The sequence below is a fragment of the Chlamydotis macqueenii genome, chromosome 4, assembly GCF_036417535.1.
Source record: "Chlamydotis macqueenii isolate bChlMac1 chromosome 4, bChlMac1.mat, whole genome shotgun sequence".
NCBI classification, from domain to species: domain Eukaryota; kingdom Metazoa; phylum Chordata; class Aves; order Otidiformes; family Otididae; genus Chlamydotis; species Chlamydotis macqueenii.
In genome coordinates, this window is record NC_141559.1 from 30,975,239 (window position 1) to 31,000,480 (window position 25,242).

The window sequence follows — 25,242 nt, forward strand, 5'->3', positions numbered from 1 at the left end:
TATACTAATATTATGCAGAGAACAATATAGACAACTTCTTGTCTACATTTGAAAGTCAGAGACTGACAGGGAGGATGTGGAGAACATGTTATAAAAAAGGAAAATGAGTAACAAAAGGAAAAAATGCATTTAGGAATGAAATACTAGGAGGGTCTTGTAAGCCTGAGCCATAATGTGAAGCTAGATAAAGTAAGCACAATCAGTCATCACAGATAAAGATGTCACTGCAATCCTGTACCAAACACCGCAGTACTGTGGAGTTTTCTCTGCAAGATGATGTTTTACTCATTCTGAAGGCGTCTGGTAAGTGACTTGTAGGAGAAGACATCCACTGGGTCATTTTAGAGGAGGAAAGAAGAATCTCCTCTGAAGACATGAGTGATACATAGCAGCCAAGGCTTTATTTTTATCAATGACTTGTCAACCTAGCTGTCAGTGTTCACCCTTTTAATCACGCGCTCATTAGGATGCATACATATTTAATCAAGACTGTAGCTCTGAAGGTGCTCTGAATGCTCCTACAGGTAGTAGTGTATGTTTTAGCACATAGCACCTTGCATTTTGACATTCAGGTGATTGTGCTAATGCCAAGGTAAAACCCAGACTTCTAGCACAAATCTTTATAAGCAAGCAGTCACCTCCCAGTTGCATCAGTTTGTTTATTTATATTTAGCAAGCTGCCTATTTAAAACAAACAAACAAACAAACAAAAACAATGCTGAAAGTAATTTTAATAAAATATAGTTCAGATCATCTAGCTGTCTCGGTTATTGCTGGGGATGGAGGAAGCTGTGGTCTCGTGGTGCTTCCCATCACTGTCCAGAAGAGAGCTGCCAAAACAGGGATGCTGTTTCACATACAGGTAGCAGAAACATTTAGCAGCTGCCCTTGCTCTCACTCAGTCATTTTTCCTTCTGCTGGCACCTCCATTTGTGGTTACAAATCAGGGCCCCATGAAGCAGGCGGCCGACTCAACCGGTGCCACTCGATCATGCTGCCAGATCTTCCACTGCTCATTTCCTGCAGCACAATCTGAAAGAAAGCCTCTTTCCATGCCCGAGCTGCTCTGAACAAAGATAAATCTGAAGGCTGCCTAGTGACTACCATATAAACATACAAAAAGTCTGATGATCTAACCTACAAGGCTTTGGTATTTGGTATAATTAAGTGGAGAAGAAGCCAAGAAAATAATTACCGGAAAGTTTTCTTTTGACAAACTTATGATAGAAACTTCTCAACAGCTTCAAGGAACTCTGTGGAAGAGCTAAGCCCTTCCAAGTCCAGCAGGTTGCCCTTTTTGTCATGAAAGTGGAATAATTCAGTCTCTTCCTCTTCCACTTCCTCTTGAAATATGTTTGTCTCTGAGGTAGGAATGATGATGATGCGAGGGACTGTATTGCTAATGATAGAGCCCAGGACTACGTTAACTTGAGTTTCTTGAGTTGCCATCTGTGAAGAGTCTGAGTCTTTTCCTGTGCTGACATTGGTGGTATTCAAACCAACAGGTAGAGAAGCTGCTCTTAGGGTGCTGGTCACGAGTGTTGCAGGGGGACTGCGTAGGACTGACTGCCCAAGCACATTCTCCAAATAGGTGGAGGAGAGTGAAACCTAGAACAGAGACATAAGCTTTAATGTTGTCATACAGCATATGACTATGGAAGCCAGTGTTTGAAATTCATTACCACTAATCACTATTTGAGTCACTAGTTGTATTTTCTAAACACTTGAGTCATTGACTAGAAAGGGAAAATCATGATATGTTAACATCTACAGCTTGGAAAGCAGGATGTTAAATGAAGCAAAAGACAATGTGCTCAAATATCAGCAGAAACCAAAAAGAAAAGTTAATTTCTGTATCTGACTTACTTTACGTTTTAAAAAAAAAAAATTTCTCCATTTTTAACACATCTCAAGGTCCAGGATTATTATGCTTCTCTCTCTCTCATGGAGAGATCTCAGATAAGACTCAGGCACACTGTATTCTTTATTCACCTGAAGTTTCATCATCCTTGCAACAATCTCTGTCATGGTATCCCAAATGGCTCCCGGTACTGCCTTGGGGCAGTCGGTGGCTTTGCATTCATACGTTGGACAGTGCTTCCACCAACAAAGAAGGGAAAAACAGCAACCATGATTTTGCTTTGCTAACCATTTCCCATCTGCCTATTTTGAGAGAACTCATTTCTAACTTGGCCCTGATGGCAACTCCCCTGTGACCTTTCCATAACTCTTCATGCACAGTATGCAAAACCACAGTAAACTAAATAAGCTTTTAAACTGTTAGTTAATATTTAAATACACTGGCAACTGAAGGCATAAGTGATCAATTTTGGCTTGCTTTAGAAAGTTACAGTTAAGGTTATAAAATCACTGTGCCAGATATAGCAAGAAGTTGGAAGTCCCTCCTTCCTGGGAAAAAAATCAACATTTAAAGTAAAATGCAGTTTTTACTTCCTTATTATGTGTATTCCCATTAAGCCTAATGGAATTCAGAGTACAACTAAGCTTTACTCAAATTGTTATAAAGCATCTTTCAGAGTTATAGTTCTATTTTTTCTCTTACTGTGACTGTAGTGTATTAATTAGCTACACTGAGTCTCTCTATAGCTTGAGTTTCCCATAATAGTTTTCTAAAATTTTTACTCCATTGCAGATATTCCTGTTCCAGTCACAAGTCTCATTAATTCAACTTTAGTCTTCTTGAAGCATTCAAGCATGTAATTCCATGGATTTACAGGGATTTGGTGCTGAAACATCTTTTTGAAATGTTAGATCAGTTTCTAGCACGATTACAGCCCAGCAGTGGCTGTAATCTTGGCCCTGTTTGTCTTCACCTAGTCCATGGCCTGTGATACTGCCTTTATACTGACAAACTAAATAGTTCCTTAAATCAAAAAGGGAAGGGTTTAGGGGGTTTTGTTTTTTTTTTTTTTTTTTAAGATTTAGGGGTCATCTCAGTCTTAGCAAGTAGTTTGGCAGAATATGTTATTGCATAGCACGTCTAATCTGATTTTACACATTTGTTTTTCAAACAAAGTTTGTTTGTTTGTTTGTTTTTAAAAACTCCCTCCAGAATTTTGAGTCTCTCTCCCTGCCCCGCTCTGTGTCTTTGTCAGTCTGAGGTTAAAATTAGGTACTGATATATAATGATATACTGCAGCGGAATGTAATTCTACTCCACAAGCGGGAACAATTTACCAGTCCCTATTGATAACGATTTCTCCAGCCACTGTACCTACCCAAGTGGAGGGAAGCACAATGTGCTAAAAAGCAGTGGTTTAAATCAACCTGACAGAGAAGATAATCTGTTCTTCCAAACTGATGATAACAATAGAATGAAAAAAAACCAAAACCTAAACCCACACCTCCCTGCTTCAAGTACTATTTTCACTGCAGAAGAAGGATGGGTTTCTTTTGGATATAGGGGCAGGACACCACTTTCAAGTTTTTTTTCAATATTTCTCAAGCCAGGTAGTTCCCTTGACACAAAACCTGGATGCACAGAACACACTCTCCTTTGAAATCAAGTATCCAAGCTATCTTATCCTCATAATACATGCCTGCATTTTAATGCTTCCAAAAAGGCCTCTTCATTGCCGTGCTGGGTTTCCAGGTGTCAGTCTGCATCAAGTCTGTGACCATCCTAACCAACTACAGTAAGTTATGGAGCTGAATCATATCTTTGTGGCAGCACAGAAAACAGTCCCATGCATTTTTATGCTCTGGAAAGCACCAAACCCAGGACACTGGCTTTTTTTTTTTTTTTTTTACTTTCACTTGAGAGTTGACCTTTCTTTTTTGACAACCCATCTGCAATGGTGCATTAAGGAGACCTGATCTCAGTCAGTGAAAAGAATTTAGAGGTACACAAATTTTTTAGATGTGGTTGAGACGGTCTTTTTAAAGAAAGCAAAGGAAGTTTAAGAGTCTTTTCCTAAAAAAAAAAAATCATATTTTGTTAAATCAAAAAGTTAGGTGACCCTTCACCAAATTCACACTTGTATTTCCATAAGTGAGCATTTTTGGAAGTGTTATAACTGGAATTCAGTCATAGACACTCCAGTAATGCTATTAAAACTTTAAAATAAATATCTAAAAATGCAGTGGAGTTTCTTTAGGGTTGTTTGAGGTTCTTTTAAGGATAAATGGGTGGCCTGATAATGAAACATTCTAATTGAGCTTGACAAATATTTTTCCAGTAGAATGAATATTCATACATTTAGCTGACACAAAAAGGAGCATCACACCGCACAGGCATCTTTGCTGAAAATATTGAGAAAAAGAAATGAGGCTTTGAACATTCAATGTAAATAAACTCCACACATCTCAGTGAACACTACTGAAAGCCTCAGCACAAAAGTACTCTGTTTAAAGGCTATTTGTCATAACAGTCCAACAGATACCTTTCAAAGACAAAGTACAGTGTCTGAGCCTTTTGTGGGCTACACAGTTATTAAATTTCAGAATACAGAAATATTTATTGTATTACTGAACACTTTTATGCAACCACTTCAGGTTTCTTTTCCTTCTACTTCCTTGTGAGACTGAAAGCCGGTGGTTCTCCAGCACCTGGTGACAACCTTCTGTCTTTGTCACTTGCCTGCAACCTTGGACATGCTGGGCTGCTGACAAAGGGCAGCGGAGGTGGGTAGTAGATTTGAGCCCATGTTGCCTGCCATCACATTTGAAGCGATTGTTTTTCCATCAATACTATTCACCACAGTTACAAGAAAAGACCAACGTTTCTCAGAACTTCATTTTAAGGAGACACATGAAAGAAGACAGGGCAGACACATGCAGGAAGTGGGTCATTGGATGGCTGGAAATTTCCAGAATGGCTCCTGCTTTAAACTAACGTGTCTCTAGACAATTAGCCTCAGAGCTGGAAGGGAGCACAGCGGGCAGAAGCAGATGCCCAAGGTGTGGGTGTTTGGTTACACACACTAGAGTAACCTCATGAAAAGGTGCCTCTATCAAAAAGTGGGTGCTGTTCAATCCACCCACAGGCAGGGGATTGTAAGTCCTTTATTTTCTCAAAATGCAGCACCGATATATGCTTCAGATTGTGCCACACATACAAGTACTTGTTTTGAAATTGGTGATACAGTTCTGGCAGAAGCTGACTCGTGGGTGACCTACTGCTCCCATCCTCAGCAGTTCCTCAGGGAATAGGGTGCTCCTCAACCACGTGACACCAAACCTCAGTGGTCTGGGCAATGAGCATGATGCATCCACAGAAGATGCGCTGAGTACTCACCGTCTCCTCTTTCAGTGAGGGAAGGGTGGCAGCTGCCAGGCTCTCCCTCCCTTAGGGAGAAATAGGAGTTTCTTTCTTGTCTTCCCCCTCAACAAAAATAAAACATTTTAATGTACACTGAAAAGAGGAAAAATGCTGGCTTCTATCATGTCAAACTCTGTTTTGCAGCCCTGACTTTGTAATAAAAGGAGACTGCCACAATGTAGACACGAGGGTCAGGATGGGAGGAACTGGAGCTCGGGTAGATAAACATGCAAAGAGTCAAAGAAGTCAAATTCTTTCATTTAATGCTACTGACTGAGCTTTAACAGAGCTTTAGAGCTAAGAGTTGATGCTGGCTTTCCAAAAATAGGCAACGTATCAGTGAAAAAAAGTTAATAAGGCATTATTGACATTTTTGTTAGTCACAAGAAAAGAAATAACAGCAAGGCTGAAGAGGACATTGGAATCAGTGTAAATAAAGCCTACAGATGAAAGAGATCAGTATAAAGGCTGAATTGTTATTCCAGAGATGCCATATTGTAGCAAGATTACTCTCCAAGTGAAATGGAGAGTACCCAGCAGAGACTTTTTTCCTTACCTTCTCTGTAGTTGCTGCATCGCAGCTGCAGGTCTTTGGGAGCAGGTCTCTCTTCTCCTGTCTCACACTTGTTGAGAAAGAATGACTTCGGCGAGGCTGCAGTTTCTTATGAGCTGGTTCTACAGGGTCAAGCTCTACATCGCTCCAGGTCTAATCACAAATGATGAAAGATTTCACACAGTTACATTCTTTCTCAAATTCTAAAAGTTCTCAAACTCTAGCAGAAACCACGCATGCTTACAAAAAACTAATGATGTTCTAATACAGGTCTCACACTCAAAACTCTCCTGGCAAAAGGCTTGATTTTTAGTCTTGTCACTTACTGTGGACTATTTTTCTGAACAACAAAAAAAAAATTTTGAAATAATGAAAAACTATTTAATCTCTTTTCACCAGGATGTTTTTCACCCTTTTTAATCTCATTGCATGTGCAATGCTTATAGCTGCATAGCACTTGAAGTCTAAAGATGGGAGCAAGTACAACCAATCTGTTTAATATGGCTTATGGCATTCTGTGTGACCATCAGCTGGTACAAAAACCATGGACATGCACAGGTCCAAAACATCCAGGGCTTCTCAAGCCCTGTGAGTTTACTGCTCTGAAGCGTAATTAGTGGATGGGAGGCAACGGGTGGGTTCTGCACTGATTTTCTAAGAGCATGCCAGTAATGGATCACAAGTGTGACACTGCAACCATGCTGTTCCATTTACAGGCTTGGGCAAAGGCCATCCATCATCCCTAACTTTGTGGTGACTTTTGATTGAGTATCAATGATGACATCATTCCACTATTTTCCACATCAACTTTTAGATATGGATAGACAGATAGACAGACAGACAGGGCTCCACACAAGTGGGGAGCTAGTGCATAATTCCATCGCATCATCTTGCTCATACATCAATGTATTGCCATCTGGTGATTTCTCCTCCTTTTATGTTATTTAAGGTTATTTTCCTTGTAGAATCAAACTGTAAACACAACTTTATATGACTCACTAATATGTTGGCTCCCTACACAAACATGTACACAACACACAGAGGAAAGTGTTGGTGGCAACAGCTGCGTCTTTTACAGTGTTGCTAGTGTCATTCCTGCCCGTCAATACTTTATTGGAGCATTCCAAAATTTCACTCAGTCCTGCTGACATGTGAGAGTCATTGAGTTTAGCTTTTATTTCAGCAGCTGCTGTTTCAGCTAAAATCTGTACAGCTGTCAGTTGCCCCAAGGACAACTGCCTTCGCCTGCATCAACTCAGCACAACACAGTGCTGCGTATCACTAAATCACAAACAGCAAGTGTTTTATTTGAGACTTTTAAGCCAAAGTTGTACCAAAGGCTGAAACCTCTTATCCACATTATCCCATCTCTTTAAACAGGAACCCCAACCAAACACACACAATAACCTGCTAAGCCAAATGAACCAAAACCAAGTAGTGAACAACAGTGAAGAACAGAAAGCTTCTTGGATCAAGATGGGGGATCCAGCAGAAATTACCTCATTTGACATCAAACAAAGGAATAATGGGGAGACAATTTCGGAATAAACTTTAAGTCAAGAAAAATTAAAAGGTAAGAGGGGCAAAAAAAGTTGGAAATAAGTAAATGAGGAGCCTCCCTGTTTAAAACTATGTCAACAACTTTCCACATCGCTACACGTGCTATCAACAAGCAGTGAATGAAGCACAAGTGTAAGCAGATAAGTAGTCCCCATGATCTCAAGGGGAATATAGATATGTATGAGTGCTCTGTTTGCTCAAGCTGTTAAGCGATTTCAAACAAAATATATTCTTTTTTTAATGATAGCATATTGACATGTTGCATATACTAACCTCATATCGCAAGGGTAATCTGGGTATTTTACAGTTAATGAAATCATCACAGTTGATACTCTGATGCATCATTGTGTCATCAGTGGTCTGTGAATGGAATTAAATCAGCAGGATAGATTATCTCATTTTCATTTACATTGCAACAGAAATATTTATGCATTTATTTATAGCCTCAAGAGCCAAGACAAGTGCTTGAAATGCTTTCACAGCCCATACAAAGTGAGTCACTCTTTTTTTTCTATCTCATTAAGGTCTTTTGCCCTAATATAGCAGCAAACAGATAAACATGAACGTGGTCCCCATGCCCTGAAGACTATGAAAGCCTAGGCAAGCAAATTTGGGGATCCTCATCCTGTGCAGTGTTGTACATCAGTGTCTCACTCCACAAGAGTCCCATCACACATTTCAAACTCACCTAGGCTCAAATCTGAACAACAGTACACTAAAAAAGGCTTCGCTCAGCCTAAGAAAGGCCTTTCACTCTTCTACTTATTGTTTTAATTTAAAAGAATTTTTATGGTAGATATTTTATGAAGCATTATAGAAAATAGTTGTTACTTCCAGACCAGGTCTCTCCTGAGAAGTAGCTTGTCCAATCCATGTTATTTTAACACCTGCTAATTTTGAATGACAAAACACACCCCATTTAAATGACTTCATGATCTTTAATTATCATAATTTTTACTTGTTTATAATACAGTAGTAATCTGTGGCCTGTTTAATGATAGCTAGGTATGCTGCTGGGACACATGACAGACAGTCACAAGGTAGCATAGGATCTTTGTCCCCAAACAGTTCACAACATCACAAGCTGTATGGCTGAGGCTATCCAGTAACATGCAATTAGTCGTTTTAACTGGAAGTCTACTTGATGCAGCTGTATGCCTAATGTGCGAGAGAGGCAGCAGCATGGACTGCAAAGTAACCTGGTTTTTGTAATGTGATTGATTTTGTCTCATTAGGGCTCAGGTAGTAAGTCTTCCCCTCAGGCACTTAAACTGTGGGGGTTTTGTTCTGTTTTTTTTTATTTCACAGCCAGAAGGTCTGAATTTATTGTCAGCACCATGGTCACAGTGCTAGCATTGGCTGGGACTGCTTGGTTTCCCAGTGAACAGTGCATTTTTTGCTCAGATGTGTTTGCTTTACTGTTTTGTCTGCCATGAAAAAGTTCAGAAATCTCCCTGGTGCTGTTACCTGAAAGGAACAACTTCCATTCTCCTGTTCATGCTGTTTCTCCTGGTGGTCCTAAGCCCATTTCCAAATCAAGGGCCCCAGTGTTCCCAAAAGCACTCAACATAGTTAGATTTCACTGAAACATAGCTCCACGGCCTGACTCTCAGTGACAGCACCCTGAAAGCAGCAGCCCGTGGGTTACAGCATGCAAGTAACCGAGACCCATCCTTGCTCAGACCGCTGCCACCTGGCACAAGAGGAGAGCCAAGAGTTTGCCACTCAGCCTGTCATGCTGATTTATACCTTTGTGAAAGGTTACGGACTGCAGCCATCGCCCTGGGAGGTGTCAAATGCCCAAGCTGAGCGGGGAGCAGCGCAGGGTCCCCAGGAGGGCCAGGCCCAGCCCGGCCCCTGCCATGGCTGCCATCCCTTCCCCACGGGCTGCCTTCCCAGTGCCTCTGCAGGCAAGGCTGGCTTCTTGTGACTAATGTAACCCAAACTGACAGGTTACATACACATCCTGAATTTCTATCCTGTGACTTTTCCCTAGGAAAAGTTTCCATGCTGTAGGCAACTGCTTCTTCACAGTACACCTCAGCCAGACCATCAGCCTTACTGAGATGTGGGGTCTGCTGCTTACAAAAGACCCCACCTTGCTCCCGGTGCAGGAGTCTTCCACTCCTCATGGTTAAAATCCAGGGAAAAAAAATCAAAAAGTTTCCTGTCCTACAGAAAATGGACTTCCTTTAAAATAATAAGACAACTTTCAGATAGGTTAGAAAACTTCAGGTGGGAGACTGTTTTCCTGTCCTCCAGCCCCACCAGACACTGTATTTCTGTGTATTGGGTTGATGACATGGGCAGTGTCTGACAATGGGTCTTTTTAATTCACATTAAAGACAACCTGAACATCCATGGTCCCAGTAAGCATCTGAATCATGCAGATACACTGTCCTGGATGCTTCTTCTGATCAGAAATCATCATATATGAACTCCCAGAAAGGATTTGCAGAAATGAACTTGCATGACCCAAAAAAAATTTAGCTACCTCTCATTCTTTTCCATTCTCTAATTTTCAATATGTATTTATAGAGTCACTATCTTGAGAGTCGTAGAAATATTATACTCACTTTCCTTCATGGAAACAAGAAAAGACTTACAGCTTCTCCAGTGGAAACAGATGAAATACAACTGCCCTTGGTCCTGCCAGCAAGAGACTGATGGCTGGAGAGAGAGGTCCTGAACGATGATTCATTTATGGAGCCTCTCAGAAGGTCATTCTTCGATATTCGTATTAGGAACCTCAAGCAGGGAACAGCATTGTGGATCGTTTTTCTGAAGGAAAACACGAGAAGGAAAAAAACCCAAATGGCACATTGACAATGCGGCTTTGAAAATCATGTGGTGAAAGTACTGTTGCTTTCTATAACCTCAGCACAGCTTCTCTTTTGATTGAGGAGATCTTAAAGATTACATGGAAACAGCATGGTATATGTAGTGGAAACTACTCAACAGGCTGAAAGGAAAATAGCAGGTGGCTTCTGGGCCCCGAATCAAAACACGCATGGAAGAGCTGCATGGATAACTAGTAAGAATTGAAAATATCTTGAAAAGCATGATTGCTTCTCATTTAATTAAAAAGTGAATCCAGAAAACTTTCAAGTTAGCCGGTATGAAGGTCTTCTTTGTGCAAAGGTATAGGAAAAGTGGAAAAAAGGAAGGAGGAGAGGGCCAGAAGGATCAGATATTGTTGTTTATTTGTATTGTGGCAGCTCATGTAAACTCTTATTGGAAATTAACACTGGAATTTTCAAAGACAGAGGAGAAGGATGACCTAGGTCCCAAAGAACTTAAAACCTGCCCTGTTCATTAAATAATAATCTCAGTAATGGTTGTATGAGTCTATTTTTTCTGGCCCTAGCCCCGGCCCCACATGGAGCAGAAGAGTCCAAGAGCCTCCCCTGCACAATGCCAGCTGGCCTTGCTTCTCACTGCCACTGAGGACTGGCAGGGTGATGCATTTGGTATAATACCTCCCCAGTGCCTCCCAATCCATTATTTCAGCCCAACAGATGAAGTTAATACTGGCACAAAACTAAAACAAGTCAAGAAGTGAGGCAGCAACAAGGTGTATGGAAAACAACTGATAGGCGGGACTTATGGATCAGTGGAGAATGGTAGTGTATTGACTTTGCATTGAGATGCAAGTCTAGTGGATGCATACTGTAAAATCTTTGCTTCTATACTTATCAGGTTTGTTGAATAACTACTACATTTAAAATCATAATTTCTGTTCTCAGAAAAGATCACACATGTTAAAGTCTCAAAGACCTGATTCCAGGATCACAAGACGAGATCAATAGTTTGCCAATCAAAAAAAAAAAAAAAAAAAAATCTGGCATCATCACCACTCTTAGTACACAAGACTTCTGCATGTCTTTCCTCTCTAACTCCAAAGGCAACTGAACAAGTAGCTCTGTGCCTACAGTGGAGATGAGGACTGAAGAAAGTTTTTTGCCCACACAATCATTCCTGATTTTGCCAAGATGCCTGCTGATGAGCTCACAGAGTCCCACCAAGCTGCTTGGAGGTGCAGAAGGCTGCCCACATGGTGCTGGATTAAAAAAAAAAAAAAAAAAAAGAGCTAGTGTTGTGCAGAAAATAAAAAGCTTTGAGAATCAGCAAGAGTTTACAGGACTTGAGAAACACCAAGCCCCGATAAGTTCATTTTCATGTTGAAGACCTCAGGCTGGTGCTGAAAAAGCAGCTACCAGCTTTTTTTCCCCAGTTGAGAAGATAAACCACTTCCCTCAGACATAGACATAGCTTTTGATGTCTGCCACAGCCTACCTGGAGCTGTAAACTATTCATTAACTTCAAGTTGGTGTAAAACATACCATCCTCTTTATTAAGTGGGGTTTCATGAAGAGACCTCCTCACACTGGAGGTTCAGGAAATGTGTGTCTGATGGTGAACCTTCAAGAACACATAAGAATATTTCTGATGTCTTGAGGGGTCAGAGTTTTACTAATATTTGGGAGGACTGTTGTGGGACATTTTGTGGGCTGGGATGAAAGTACAGATTTTGAAGGGACTACAAAATAGGTGTAAACTGAGGTGCTTATGTAATTATATTTTTATAATGTTCTGAAATAAAAGAGTCATCCAAAGTAAAATGGGTAGTAACTGCAAACAAATTTTTTAGAAAATACTGCAAATCAAAATTATTCATGATTATTCAGTATTTATTATGGAGCAGTTTTGAACAAATAATTTTTGTATAATTGTGGTTCACTTGGGAGCAAGTTGGAGACATGGAGATGCAGAATTTACCCGTTTACAATGAGTGAATGATCACAAAAACAAAAAATTCCAAAATCAAAGGAAGTTTCTGCAATAGCTAACACAGTCAAGTGATGTTCTTTCAATTACAGATTGTTTAAGGAGTGAAAACTTTCTTCCCCCACAAAACAGCATTTCATTAATTAAAACTTTGCATACATTTCCTTACTTACTCCCATTTTTCACTTCCAGTGATACCTATCAGGGAGAGAAGTGTTTTTTCTCCTTTATACTGGTGGGGAGTGGCTGGGCAGGGAGGTATATAACAATTAACCTCTCAAATCAGTTCTTAAAAGCCACGTGCTAGCACAAAGATCACTATTCAGTTACATTAATTGTAATGCACCTTTTTTTTTCATTGCTTAAGGTAAGGAAACCCCACAAAAAGACTTGCTTGATTTGTTGGGGTGTTAGGATGCAGTGACAGCAATTCTTTCTGAAAAAAAAGCATCTTGGTTTGATGGTGGTTCAGCATTGGTTTGAGTCATATCTGAACTCTTTAGTTCCTGATTTCTAGATGCCTCTTTCTAGAAAGATTTGGAAAGTAACTTAAATTTAGCTTAGTTCAGTAGTTGCAATACAAAATGGCAATTCATCCCTTGCCCAAACCCTTAAGTCTTGGGCCTGAACAAACTGGACCATTTATCCATCATGGGATAAACTGCCTTCAAGGTATAATGTGAATTATTAGAAGACTTAGAAATTATCCAGAAACCCTAATCTTTGCATGCATATTAATTATTCACTGTTCAAGCAAAACTGGTCCTGCTAACACATTTTCGCCAGCTGACTTATTGGTGTACTGTAGCTGCTTTTTCAGTTTTAAAACTGCAGGCTTGATTCATCACAAGGGACTCAAAATTACTTCTTTTCCTGACTGGATGACTTCCACGTCTATGAAATGTCTTCACAACAACTCCATAAACACTTCTCTTGTTGATATGCCTACAAATACAAATTAGGAAGCAGGGAAAAAATAAAACAAAACACTTTTTAAGAAAGTGTCTGAAATTCTTTTGCGCACTCCAGCCTTTTTCTTAATACAACCTTACTTAGAAAAGCTGATGCTGGTAGGGAAAAGACTAATTGAAGCAGTTCACTATATCGTATCTACTTTGAAAACACTCACTTGACTGCAAAAACAATACAAAGAATCAGCTTTGGATCAGAAAAAAATACCAGGTTCATAATGTGTCAGCCAGCCACGCAAAACTTCTCATTCAACAACTGCAAGCCATCAGAGACTAGTCATTCTCCTATTCTAAACTAAAATGCCCTGCAACTCTCAAAAAATTAGATGGACTCAGGTTTTTGGAAGATGCAAAACTATGGCAGTTACAATAGCAGACATTTTCAAACAAAATATATGTTTTCACCTTTTCTGAGTGTATTTCCACCAGCCTTCTGGTGGAACTTCTACTGTTCTTACATTCATCAGATATACAAAACAACAAATTCAATTTCCAGTTCCCAAATGCTAGTTTTCAGGCAATATAACTTACCAGCTTTTTCATTTCTTGGGTGAGACAAACTTCATACCAACAACTAACCCTGCCATCTAGTGGTATTTATACATTTATCACATTTATCACCACGGCATCCCCGTGTTTCATCTGAACTTTTGACGCAGCATCCCTTTGTGGCGTAGATACACTTTGAAAGACTTGCAAAAACATCTAGAGGTGTGCTGAATAGCAGTTCTGTTACAAGCATTTCTCCTTTTTTACAATAAATTATTTTTCACTGACAATGTTTCAAAAACACATTACATACAGCTACGGGAGGAAATTGCAAGCTCTGAGCTATTTCTACTGTGTGAATTATAGCTTCTGAGTATACTGCTGTGACTTGTAAAGATAAAAAAAACATTTAGGAGCCCACCTAATGCTGGTGATAAGGCTGAGAACACAATGGAGTTGTATCCCTTCCCTTATGTTAAACAAATAAACAAAGAACTCAAAAAGCAATCCCTCCCCCGAAACTATTTTTGCTGGGTTTTTGGAAACCAAGTATTTCAGAAGTTTTAACAGAAGTGACTGACTTTGCCAGTACTTGAACATGTTTCTCAGCTGAAGCTGGAAGGACTTTTCTAAACAAAATGTGACTTAAAAAAAGAAGTTTTAGCTTGCATAGTGTCTGGGAAGCGCAGGGTAAGTTTGCACTTGTTTGAAACCATTCAGCAGAACACCATGCCAGTTTATTCCCTTGCAAAACTACTTTGTAACTCCTTTTAGGACCACATGACTGAAGACACAATCATTTTTGATATGTCCATATTATGCATGCCCCAGGTTCTAGCTAGCTCAAAGAGCAGGTGACATTTCTGAACTGCAAGGTGGCTCTTTCTTATGCTTTCCCTAAATGTTGGGGAAGGCTGAGCTGCTCTCTGGAGACCAACTGGGATGCTCTAAAGAAGTTACTAGAAGAGATTATAATGGACCTTCTTCTGTGAAGGGAAAGGGTTCTAATTCTTCGGAGGAGTGTCTTTTATGGCATATTAAATTATCATACTATTCACCTAATCTTGTAGGGTTTCCCATCAGAATGACAGTATGGAAAGTTTTTTTTGTACAATGCATTGTTACCTTTCTAATCATCTACTCTGTGGGAACAAGTTATCTTTATACTCTCTGTGCCTTACCTGACTGCAGTGAGAGGGCCTGGGTAAAAAGCAGAATCCATACCTTTCAGCTCACAAACCGATTCATTGGCTTTGAGAAACTTGAGAAGGAAATAAAAAGGCAAGGAAAGCTGGCTAACAATGCAGCTTGTTGAGACTGAATAGTGTTTGAGTATTTGTTAGAGAAATTGTGCTGGGTTGGCACAGTGTTCTGTTTTAAAATATACAGCAATTGGTACCAGTAATAATTAGAATTAAAATATAGTATATACTTCATAACTGGGTTATGAAGGCATAAGTTCAGAAATATTTCATATCTGCAAAAAACCATTTAAGTGTTTTACAGAAGTGATGAGCATTACATTTTGCCAATTTAATGTACTGTAAAACTTTTTTTTAAGTCAAAGCTAATATTTTTTAAAAAGCTAAAGCATGGAAAGTCTTTTCCCTGAAACAACTAAATGAAACAAATATGAAAGCAGCCTTCAGAAGATATTTCTTTCCCCAAAGTAGAGTATTTCAGAAGTGTCTGCTTTATTTTTTGAAGGCAAATACTTGTTGACCAAAGTTAGACAGCCTGCTAACAAAAAAGTGGTATTTTCACTATATTTGTAATGCTTTCTCATTTGCAGGGAGCTCTGTCTGGATTAATGGCTTCCTACAGCTCTCACTTTGCACAGAACTTCTACGAAAATGCTGTTTGCTTCTTGCAGAGCTTCTCCCAAAGACCTTGTTTACATTGGTACTGAAGTTGGTGTAAAGAGAATAACTTCAGTCCTTCAGAAAACCAAACCTCAAACATATGCTTATATAGCTTCTTAAATAGGTGATGATGTGATTTTTGAGCCTCGTTGGTTGGGACCCATTATCCAGAGAGTGCTATTTAGCAGCCGTCCCTGATACAGCAAAAGATGACCCTGAGCATCACCTCCTCCTCCTGCCAGTTGTGGCATTGTGCAGCCCTGTACCAGGTGGACATGGTGCAAGGTCTGACCACCCGAATCTCCTCACGGGGTGGTCAGGGCAGGAGCAAACAATGCATGGAGCGAGGCCGAGGGAATGGGGGTAGTTCATTCATTGTAAAAAACACATTTGCATGGACAGTTATAGACATACCTATATGTTTACTGTACCTGTATCTTGGGTGAATTATTGCATATATGATGGGGTTGTAGATTGCAGAAGCTTTGGCAATAACTGCTGGCACAGATTTGGAATATGGTGTTAGGATGTTGCCTCGACTGAAACAAAGCAAGAACATTACACACAGCTATGCCACGGATTAATACTAAATTACTAAAACATATTACTCTCTTTGACTGCTTTTGTGCTGTAATCTCTTGATAAGAAATACCCCTGGAAGGTTAATTCCTTCAAATGCATCCTTTGCTCAGATGAAAGGCTTGCATTTGACAGTGTGTACTTGGTTTCATGCATTTGGAGAAGATGAAAGACATGCAAGTAATTAGTTATCTATCAAGAGCACAAAGAATCACCTTCCCTGTTTCTACAACTAGGCAACCCCCGCACCCCCCGCATTATGACCATCTGGGAAAAGGGGATGGCGACAAAAAAAAACCAAGCCTAAATATCTTTCAGCAGCAACATCTGTGCTGCACAGTAATGGATGTCAATGACTCAGTTGCAAACACTCCAGAAGGAAGAGAGGACTGAAACTGGTTCGAAACCAATATTCTCCTCTTCACTTTAAGCGTGACGCATGATCAATGTCAGTGCAGGATAACCACAATTAATATAATAGAATCACAGAATGGTTTAGGTTGGAAGGGACCTTTAAATATAATCTAGCCCAACCCCCTGCCATGGGCAGGGACAACTTTCACTAGATTAAGTTGCCCAAAGCCCTGTAAAACTTGACCTTGAAATCAAGACCATGCACTGACAAGACAACAGGTCCTTTTGGAGTGGCAAGTAGTGTGGAAAAAACAGAAGCTCAGGGATGAAGGTCTGGAAATTTAACACCTTTTCTTCCCTCTGTCAGAGGCAGCACTGTATGGAGGAAGCTTCTTGAGACAGTTACTAGGAGAGAAAAGAGGTAACTCCTCCAAGTCATACAGAAGGTACAGGAGGAGAGGAAACAATGTGTACCAAAAATGAAGATAAAAAGTCATAATAATTTTAAAATACATAGGCAAATAATCCTCTTTCTGGCTTTATCCACACGGATAGAGTGAAGAATGCAATATCACCTCTAATATAATCACTACTTAAAATCCTTTCAAAAGGGAGATCTGTTTCGTGTGGGTAACAATACTAATCATATTTATAATTCTGAATAACCCATGGTCTTTGGATTACATTTCCACTTACCCTGCCCAGGCAATCAAGGTGACACAAGCATATGGAGACCAGGACAGGACAAATACAACGATGACCACAAAAGCAATTTTTGCCAATTTCCATTCATTCTTCATGGACTGGGAGAGGTAGGATTTCCGGTTGCAGGACCCTAGCTTTTGAACATCTCTGTGAAGGGATAAAAAACACAGATACATCAGCAGGAGGGTGAAAAAGCAAGGTGCAACATCTCTAATGCATTCTCAGCAACATGCAAAATGAAGCACATTTCATCTTTCTCCGCTCTAACTATTTTCTTGTCCTCTGATATTTAAAAACTCTAGAAGGTAATTAATGTAGTAAAATGGTCCCAGACATTGTGTCTGAGCTTTGTTTGCCTGTGGGACTGAGCCAGAAGAACCCCTGGGACTACAGGATGGGATTGCCATCTCCTTATCCTCACACAAGGAGAGTTTCAGATTGGGAGGGTGAACAAATTGGTATCCCCTGCCTTTCGTTGCTCTCAGAGGTAGTGCAAGCAAAGGCATAGCTGGATGCAAAATCAAATTTGAAGACTTTTCCTTTTCAAGGGAGGAACAGCTTGCAGAAATTCCAGCTCACAAGCTAACATATGCTGGAATACCCTAATGACTCTGAGGAACCTGGCCCCAAATGCTTACGGGGACATTTTTACTTCTCTGCTGGTTTACTCACTGGAGAAGAGCATTTTCAGGGGAATACAACAGTCAATTCCAATATTTTTGCCAAAAAAAAAGTCCCATTAAATTATCTTCTCACATCAGACAAACACTTTATTAAACAAAAAAAAACCAGTTTATTAAAAAAATAGTTTCATATGGTTTAGCATTTTATATATTTTAGCATAGAAATAACAACTTTTACATATCAGTGCTGTTAAATGAAGACATATCTCAGACTGAAGACAATAACAAACTGCTTCCTGGTGCACTGTGAACATACCTATAAAGTGAATTTACTGTATTAGTGAGCAAGAGGGACAGAAAAATCCTGTGGCCACTGTGCTTCACAGGTGTACAGGACACCATTGTTTTAAGGAGGCATTCTTTGCCCATTTGCTTGATATCAAATATACATACACAAAGCAGAGTGAAAAACAAGACCAAGGCCAAAAATAGAGTTCAGTGAGAACTTCAATTTAGGCATACAGCTAAACATGTTTGTAAAAATAGCACTTGTGAAGCCAAATGACTTCAACAAGTGTCAGCAGATAGGTGCAGAGAAAAGCCATTGGAGCTGATGACACTGTGAGCAGCAGGAAGGACTCACAACTTCAGCTGGTGTTGGATCAGACCAAAGTCACAAGCTCTATTAGGAGAAAAATAACTGGCCAAATGAAGTTACTTTACAAATCTAACACCCTGCTGTTTTTTTTTTTTTTTTTATTTCAAGTATACACCAAGAATTTGGGAAAAACAATTTTAAAAGTGTCCTGGCAAGCACAGCCAGATTTTGTACGCGCAGTTGTGATGCTTGAGTGAGACACAAGGTTTTCTGGGATGCTTGCCTTAAAGAAAACTGTCAAAAAATATGAGGACTGTTATGTTTACAGAGCAGCTTAAAGGCAGATGATGCCCCCATTGCTACATGCTATTTATTATCCCTTGGGGCTGAAAACTATGTGGGAATGCACAGAGACCATGTTCCTTGTATTGCAAATCTGAAATACAAATAATCCAAACTATCAAATGATCTGATGTACTATTAATTACCACACTCTAGGCTAAGATTAGAACCACCACACACTTCTGTCCCTACTTAAAATACATGCATTCATTACAGTTTTTACTTTGGCAAAAATATTTCTCCAGTTACAGCTGTTAATGATCTGCTACTTTATTTCCAATTTCAATTCAGATTAATTTTTGATTCATATTTTTCTGCAGCTAAAGCAATTGAAAGAATCTTCTAATACAAGAAAAGTGAGATTTACGTATTTCAGCTATGTTGCTTACCTGCCAGTACGTCTTATGGCCAGGAACATGAATAAATAGCAATGGAATATTATTATCAGGGGAATAAAAAACACGCAGCAACATAAAATCATGGTGTAACTTCTGTTTGCAGGGGAGTAGGTTACATAGTCCCATGTACAGGATATCATCAAGCCCTCAGGCACATAGGAACCTATGGAATACATGGAATACTTTATTCAGACATACACCCAAAACTTGCACAGTTGCTGATCCAACAACTGAGCATTTAAAATAAATTCTGTACTGTATACATAGTCTACAAGAGTTATGCTTGTTGTATTATACATGTGGTCTGAGAACGCAAGTTCACACGTGGAGAGGAAGTCCTGACTGCCAGATTCTCAGATACACCTACTACTCCATCTGCAATTTTTTCTACTTGAATACAACCTGGGGGTAGTGGGGAGGAGGGTGTCTGCACTGCAATAGGTGCGGATATACCGTACGACAACAAACCATCAGGTAGTGGCTAGGCATCCACCCGAGAACTTACCAAAATAATTCAAGTTTTCATACCCTAAGCAAGGCAAAAGCAGACTATGTAGGGAATGCTAGAAGAGATAGAGAGCAGATAACATACTCCACCCGAAGAGTGGAGCTATGCTCCATCCCAGTGAGTACAGCCAGACGATAGCGATGATCTGCACAGTGCGTTTCTTTGAAGTCCACTGTATGGATTGCAGAGGCTTAGTGATCACAAGGTAGCGGTCAACAGAAATAGCTAATAAAGTCATCATTGAGGTTATTCCGAAGAGTGCCCCACAGAAAGCGTACAAGTCACAGCCTAAAGCAGAAAATGACAATATCAGGGATTTTCTTAAAACAGATGCATGTTTTTCTCTCAGAGCTTGACATCATAACCCCCCATTTTTTCCTGGCTCAGGAGTTCTCCCCTATTAGAAGAATTTTCTTAACCACACAATTTCATAGTTATTATGTGTTTTTCATTAATATTAATAAAATGCAAACCTATGTACTTAGCAAGTCCTATTCTCCACTGTGGGCTGCAACTGGGAACCTTTTGTCAATGGAAAACTGCCTCAAAGAAAATCCAATCTAATTAAAGTTCCATTTTCCTGGAATGTTGCCCAAAATATTGATCTTAACAGGCTGCAGCAGACATCTGTCTGCTAATGGCAGATGGATGTTTCGAAAAATGACTTTGGTTTATGTGGCTTAAAAACATAGAAGCAGTTTAAAATTGATGGCCAAAAGACCAGCTGTAAAACTCCAGCTCCTGTATCTAATAGGAGACCTTTTTAAAGACACTGAGAGTTTTTACATGAAACAGGTTTTTTTCCCCCTCTTTGCATTCAGGCATTGTGCTAGCAGATGAGAACTTGTAAAGTTACACCGTCTCTAATTGGATTCAGAAACCTGTGTTGAATGAGTATTCATTTTCTGAGACTTTGTGTCACCCCGTGCAGTTATAGACAATAGCCCACCGGGAATGGGATGCAGTCGAAATACCAGATTCAACCTTAAAGCAGACTTCTTCTGAAGTCTTTTTTAGTAATTTGCAATTAAGGGCCAAATCCCATTCAACTCAAATCAATTGCTTCATTTGAGGCAGCATGATAACTTACACTGATTTTATCTAAGGGGATAAGTAAGACTAAAAACATCCTCAAACTAAAGAAGAGCCCCTTCTGTGGTGCTAAATAATGCATGGTCTCTGGGCTTGCTCCACCAATACACAATCGCTGCTTGGTGCAAATTTTCACACAATGATCTGATAAGCAGCACCAAGCAGAGCATTGAGCCTTCTGAGGAGCATGCTATACTTGCATTTCAGCTATAATTTGAGCATGCATCACCTTTTCTTTCTTGCAGTTGGAAAGAAAGGAGCTTAAATTTGCACAGTCTTCAACTGACTATTTAAATCTCTTAATTAAATGTAAGGCTCCTAGAAGCATGCTTATGCACATCAGTGTGCATTTCTAAACAAAAATACTGACTCTCTCTCAAACTAATAGAGAAAAAAATATTTACAACTTAATAAAACATTTATACCCATCTTTAGCCATAGCATCTGCCCTTTCAAGCTAAAGGGTAACATGTTGATGTTGACTCCTTTCTTTCCAAAATAGATAAGATGAAAGAATCAAACCTATAACACAAAATATGTGCCATCATGCTGACTGATGATGCCAAGAACCTAGGTTGTCACTCAAGAGTCTTGTGCTGCCATCTCCACAGCATAAGCCAAGACTGTTATGGCTAAAACAAGCTGGAGACAGTGTAAAGCTGGTGAGGTACAAATTAGTGTTGAAAAGTACCTATATCTCCAAGTATCCACTCTCTATGCAAGCTGTTGACAAAGCACATGGGTGCCTGAGAAGCCGACATCAGGAAGTCACTCACAGCCAAATTCATTATAAAGTAGTTTTGGGGTGTCCTCAGCTTCTTGTTGCTTAAAAACATGAGAAATACATGATTTTAAATAGACAAAGCGACCAGTTAACTTTATAACTTTGCTCATTAGCATCAACAAATACTATCCAGGTTGGAATCCAGGTTGGTTACTTACAGTCAATCAATTGCTAATCATCAGTCAATTACTGCAGCTACAGATGTAATAATTTCAAAATGATGACTAACAACAGCAGGGGGGATAAAATGGATTGTTTCCTCTTCAAACTGAGGAGAATTCCAGCTGTCTTGAAAAATATGGACTTGTTCAGGAAAAAAGCAGTTCCCTCTAAGAGCAGGGGAACCGCTGCACTGCACAAGACCAGGATCTGAAGCAGGTTACAGAGCCGAAGGACCTGCTTTTGGTGAATTTTTAAAAGCTGCTGACCTGAAGAGTCACCACATTACCACTAACTAAATAACCCTTTGCAAAGTGCTCTGGCACAAGCAGAGCATGCACGAAGATTTGAAAAAATACTTCTGTTCATATACATCTTGTAAGAGAGAACAAAAGCTCGCAGCTGCAGATAAACAGGCACAACAAAGAGTGTGAAAGCAGCAGCCAGTCTGCAAGCAAAGTTTGTCCAAAGAAAAAAACCAATCACTATCGCTTTTTTCCCCCCACATCTCACCACCTCACATAGTCTCACTTCTTAGGGATATCTGGAGTTACAGCCTTCTTGGAAACTTTCAGCTGCTATTCAAGACTACCCTTGGCTCTGTCTAAGACAAATAAAGATACTGGTAACATGATAAAGAAACTCTTGTTTTCACTTGGGGTTATTTAGTTGAATATGCCCTTGTTCCTCTGATCAAATATTATGTCCCGCTACAAAAGTTAATTTGTGAGTTCAGCTCACTCAAATCTACCTTAAAACTGGCACTTTTGAGGGATATACTGAGAAGCTGTAACGCTGAACTAGTAGTCCCTCAGTGTGAACCGCTGTATTGGTTGCATGGCAAAGTGAAGAGCTTTGATACCTAGAGTTTGAATTCAGGACCTTTCACAGTGTCAAGTACATGTAATAGAAAAAGAAGTGACTTGGCACACTGTGAGACATACGGAGGAAGCAGGATTTTATAAATAGCTTAGTTCTTGGAATCTGCATGCAGTAATTCTCAGTAGTTTGAAATAATTCCTTCTTTTTCCCCAAATGCCTCCTTCAGTGTAGGAAGTTGAACAACTCTCTGATGTGCTTTAAAATATCAGTATTTACAGCTCACATGAATTTCTTTCCTCATGCTGATAAAGAAACACTGAGAAAGAAATTGAGAAAGCCATCTCAATGCTTCTGCAATTCTAACAAAATCTTGGGTCTCATAACTGCCTGCAAAACTGGGTGAGAGGGGGTGCAGAGTTCACAGCTTCGCAGGTGCTCATCTGCCTACAGAGATTTTCCTACTTTGACAATTAAATGCTTTTATTACACCAACTAAAACAAACACATTTCAAGAAAAAGTGAGAGCTTGCACTGCATTTCAAAAATCATAAAGGTAGCTACAGTTGCAGAGAATTCAGTTTCTCCTCTGTCTCATATTAAAAAACAGTTTTCAAAATAACTGAACTAATTTATTCCTCTTTAACATTTAAGAATAGGAAACTAACACTTACTTCATAACCCCACTGGTGTTTTTAGCACTGTAAGCCCCCTCCACATCACCATGTGTGATGACAGCAAGCAGTGAGCAAGAAGGATTTGGAAATCCAGCATCACAGTGTGGGACAGAAAGTGGCTGTTTATTTTTTTCATTATATTTTTGTGTACTATAGCTGCAGTAGCTTTGGCTGTCTATTACACCGTCAGAAGCCAAGAGAGCACACAAACTGACAGAAATCCTATGATATGCCTGAAGCAGGGAATACGCTGATGGCATGAGCTCATTTCATGTAGTGCATTGCTTTCATGGTCCTTCCAGGACGTCTGGGCTGCTGGGAGGAGTATCAGTTTTTGTCAAGTATGTCTGCAAATTCTACAGGGTGAGTGAAGAAGTCTGCAACAGGGAGACTTTGGTTTACATAATTAAAAGTATTAAACTCTTCTTTAAATTTTCAAGTGGAACTGTTTATCAAACAAGTAATTTATTTTCTTGTTTTCTTCAGTTCCTTAAAACATGAGGAATTTACACTGAGATTATCAGTGAAGCATGTGCATGTGTGTGTGAGGGAGGTTGCCTTTCCCCCCCTATTTGTTGCTATCAGCCTTTGCTTGGAGATTTAATCCAAGCGGGAGCGACTGCAGAACATCTGCACATAGGCATGCATGAACCTCAAGGCCAGTTAGATTAACCGTAAAAGGAATTTTTGTACCTGTAAAATGCGTAGAGAACGAGGAGGTTTCCAATGATGCCAATGGAGCCAATAATGAGCACACATGTTCCTACGGTGTGAAGAACATGGGCGGGGATCTCTGCCTTGGTCACAGCATGTGGCTGGGTGCCCATGTTCAAATCCTGAATGGAAAACAGAGGAAAAGGAGAACTTAGCCCATTCAGGATGCTTATAAGAGGGCGACACGTGCTCAGTCTGTTGAAGGAAGGCACAGCACTTGCTTCCACAGTTTGTGCAAATCAAATACATAGGTTTTATTAGGAGCACTGATATCAAATCCCACCCTTACAAACATTAAATCCCCCAGATCTCCCAAAGCTCCCTATCCACTGACTTAGAGTGCTGCAAAACCTGGGAATTCCCCATGGAAAAGGTAGGAGACCAGAGGTAAAACAGCAGCAGTAGCATCACCTATGTAAGAACAAATACATTAAATAGTCTTGACACCTCTTTCGCTGCCCTTTATCTCCAGGAGATGAATAAAACCCCACCAACTCTCTACTTTTTTTTTTTTTTAAACAAATTCAGATTTGTCACCAGCTAAATTCAGCAGCAGGGCAGCCTACAGCTCATCCACTCAGCTCTCATTAGTGTTATCGATGAGAAGAGTCCGAAGTGCCTGATGGAGATTCTTATCTACCAAGTCAGACGCAGCTAAGCCAGGCAGAGCACTCACATATGCAGTCAGATCTGGACGGCTTAGTCAAAGGTATGGTACCTTGTCACAGCTGAGGACCTGCTCCGCATCGCCACGCTTTGCCGCTGTGCAGCTCAGCAACGTGCAGGGTGTGCGACAAGGCTGATTTTGGCCTGTGAGAGAGGAGCTGGGTGACAGAATATGTTCAAGGTGATGACTATGACCCCACTGGTAATATTTAAGTGGTCATTTGAAAATGGTGAGAACATCTCCCATCCCACTGCTTCCATTATTACTCACTCATCTATAAGTGCACACAACACAGCTCCTTCTTTGTACAACAGTTCTAGATGTGGGAATTATCCCTTTAACTGTACAGACTCACTGGGGCACTCCCCGGGGCGGTTTGCATTCGGTGACACAGAGCGCCCGGCGAGACGCGTAGCATGCCCTTAGCATCCGCAGAACAGCGGGTCTGGAGCAGAAACACTGACAGCAAAGCTCCTAGGGCTGAAGTGATGTTGTAAATGGTACAGCTTCAAAGCAGAAAGCTGCTGTCAAGCCTTCTCAGCAGCCTGGCAGACTCTACCCATAAAAGGACAGCTACAGCCAATGTTGCACCTCACCAAAAATAACATCGTTGTAAAGGTAGAAAGACACGAAAGAGAGCATCTGCTGGTGCTGGCTGGACCAGAGGGCTGTCACCACTATTTCCGGAGATTAGGCAGCAAGAACAAACTTCACACTCT

The 25,242-nt window shown here is 40.2% G+C and overlaps 1 protein-coding gene across 1 annotated transcript; it reads right to left on the reverse strand.

Annotated features, from left to right (window-relative positions):
- Positions 1-900: 900 nt before the first annotated feature.
- Positions 901-23,969, reverse strand: LOC104476249 (melanopsin). Its single transcript, XM_086746684.1, has 10 exons — positions 23,836-23,969; positions 21,395-21,528; positions 19,696-19,899; positions 19,095-19,266; positions 17,134-17,289; positions 15,936-16,043; positions 10,001-10,175; positions 7,668-7,754; positions 5,838-5,987; positions 901-1,608 (listed from the first exon to the last, which is right to left on the reverse strand). The coding sequence occupies exons 1-10, from the start codon at positions 23,967-23,969 to the stop codon at positions 1,219-1,221; spliced, it is 1,710 nt and encodes a 569-aa protein (XP_086602810.1). The 3' UTR covers positions 901-1,218.
- Between the last annotated feature and the right edge of the window lie 1,273 nt (positions 23,970-25,242).

Coding starts and splice junctions, on each gene's coding strand:
- LOC104476249 (XM_086746684.1), bottom strand. CDS start 23,969: ATGGGCACCCAGCCACATGCTGTGACCAAGGCAGAGATCCCCGCCCAT. Junction 21,529..23,835: donor GTTCTCTACGCATTTTACAG/GTACAAAAATTC, acceptor CATGTTTTTAAG/CAACAAGAAGCTGAGGACAC. Junction 19,267..19,695: donor AGCTCCACTCTTCGGGTGGA/GTATGTTATCTG, acceptor TGTATTCCATAG/GTTCCTATGTGCCTGAGGGC.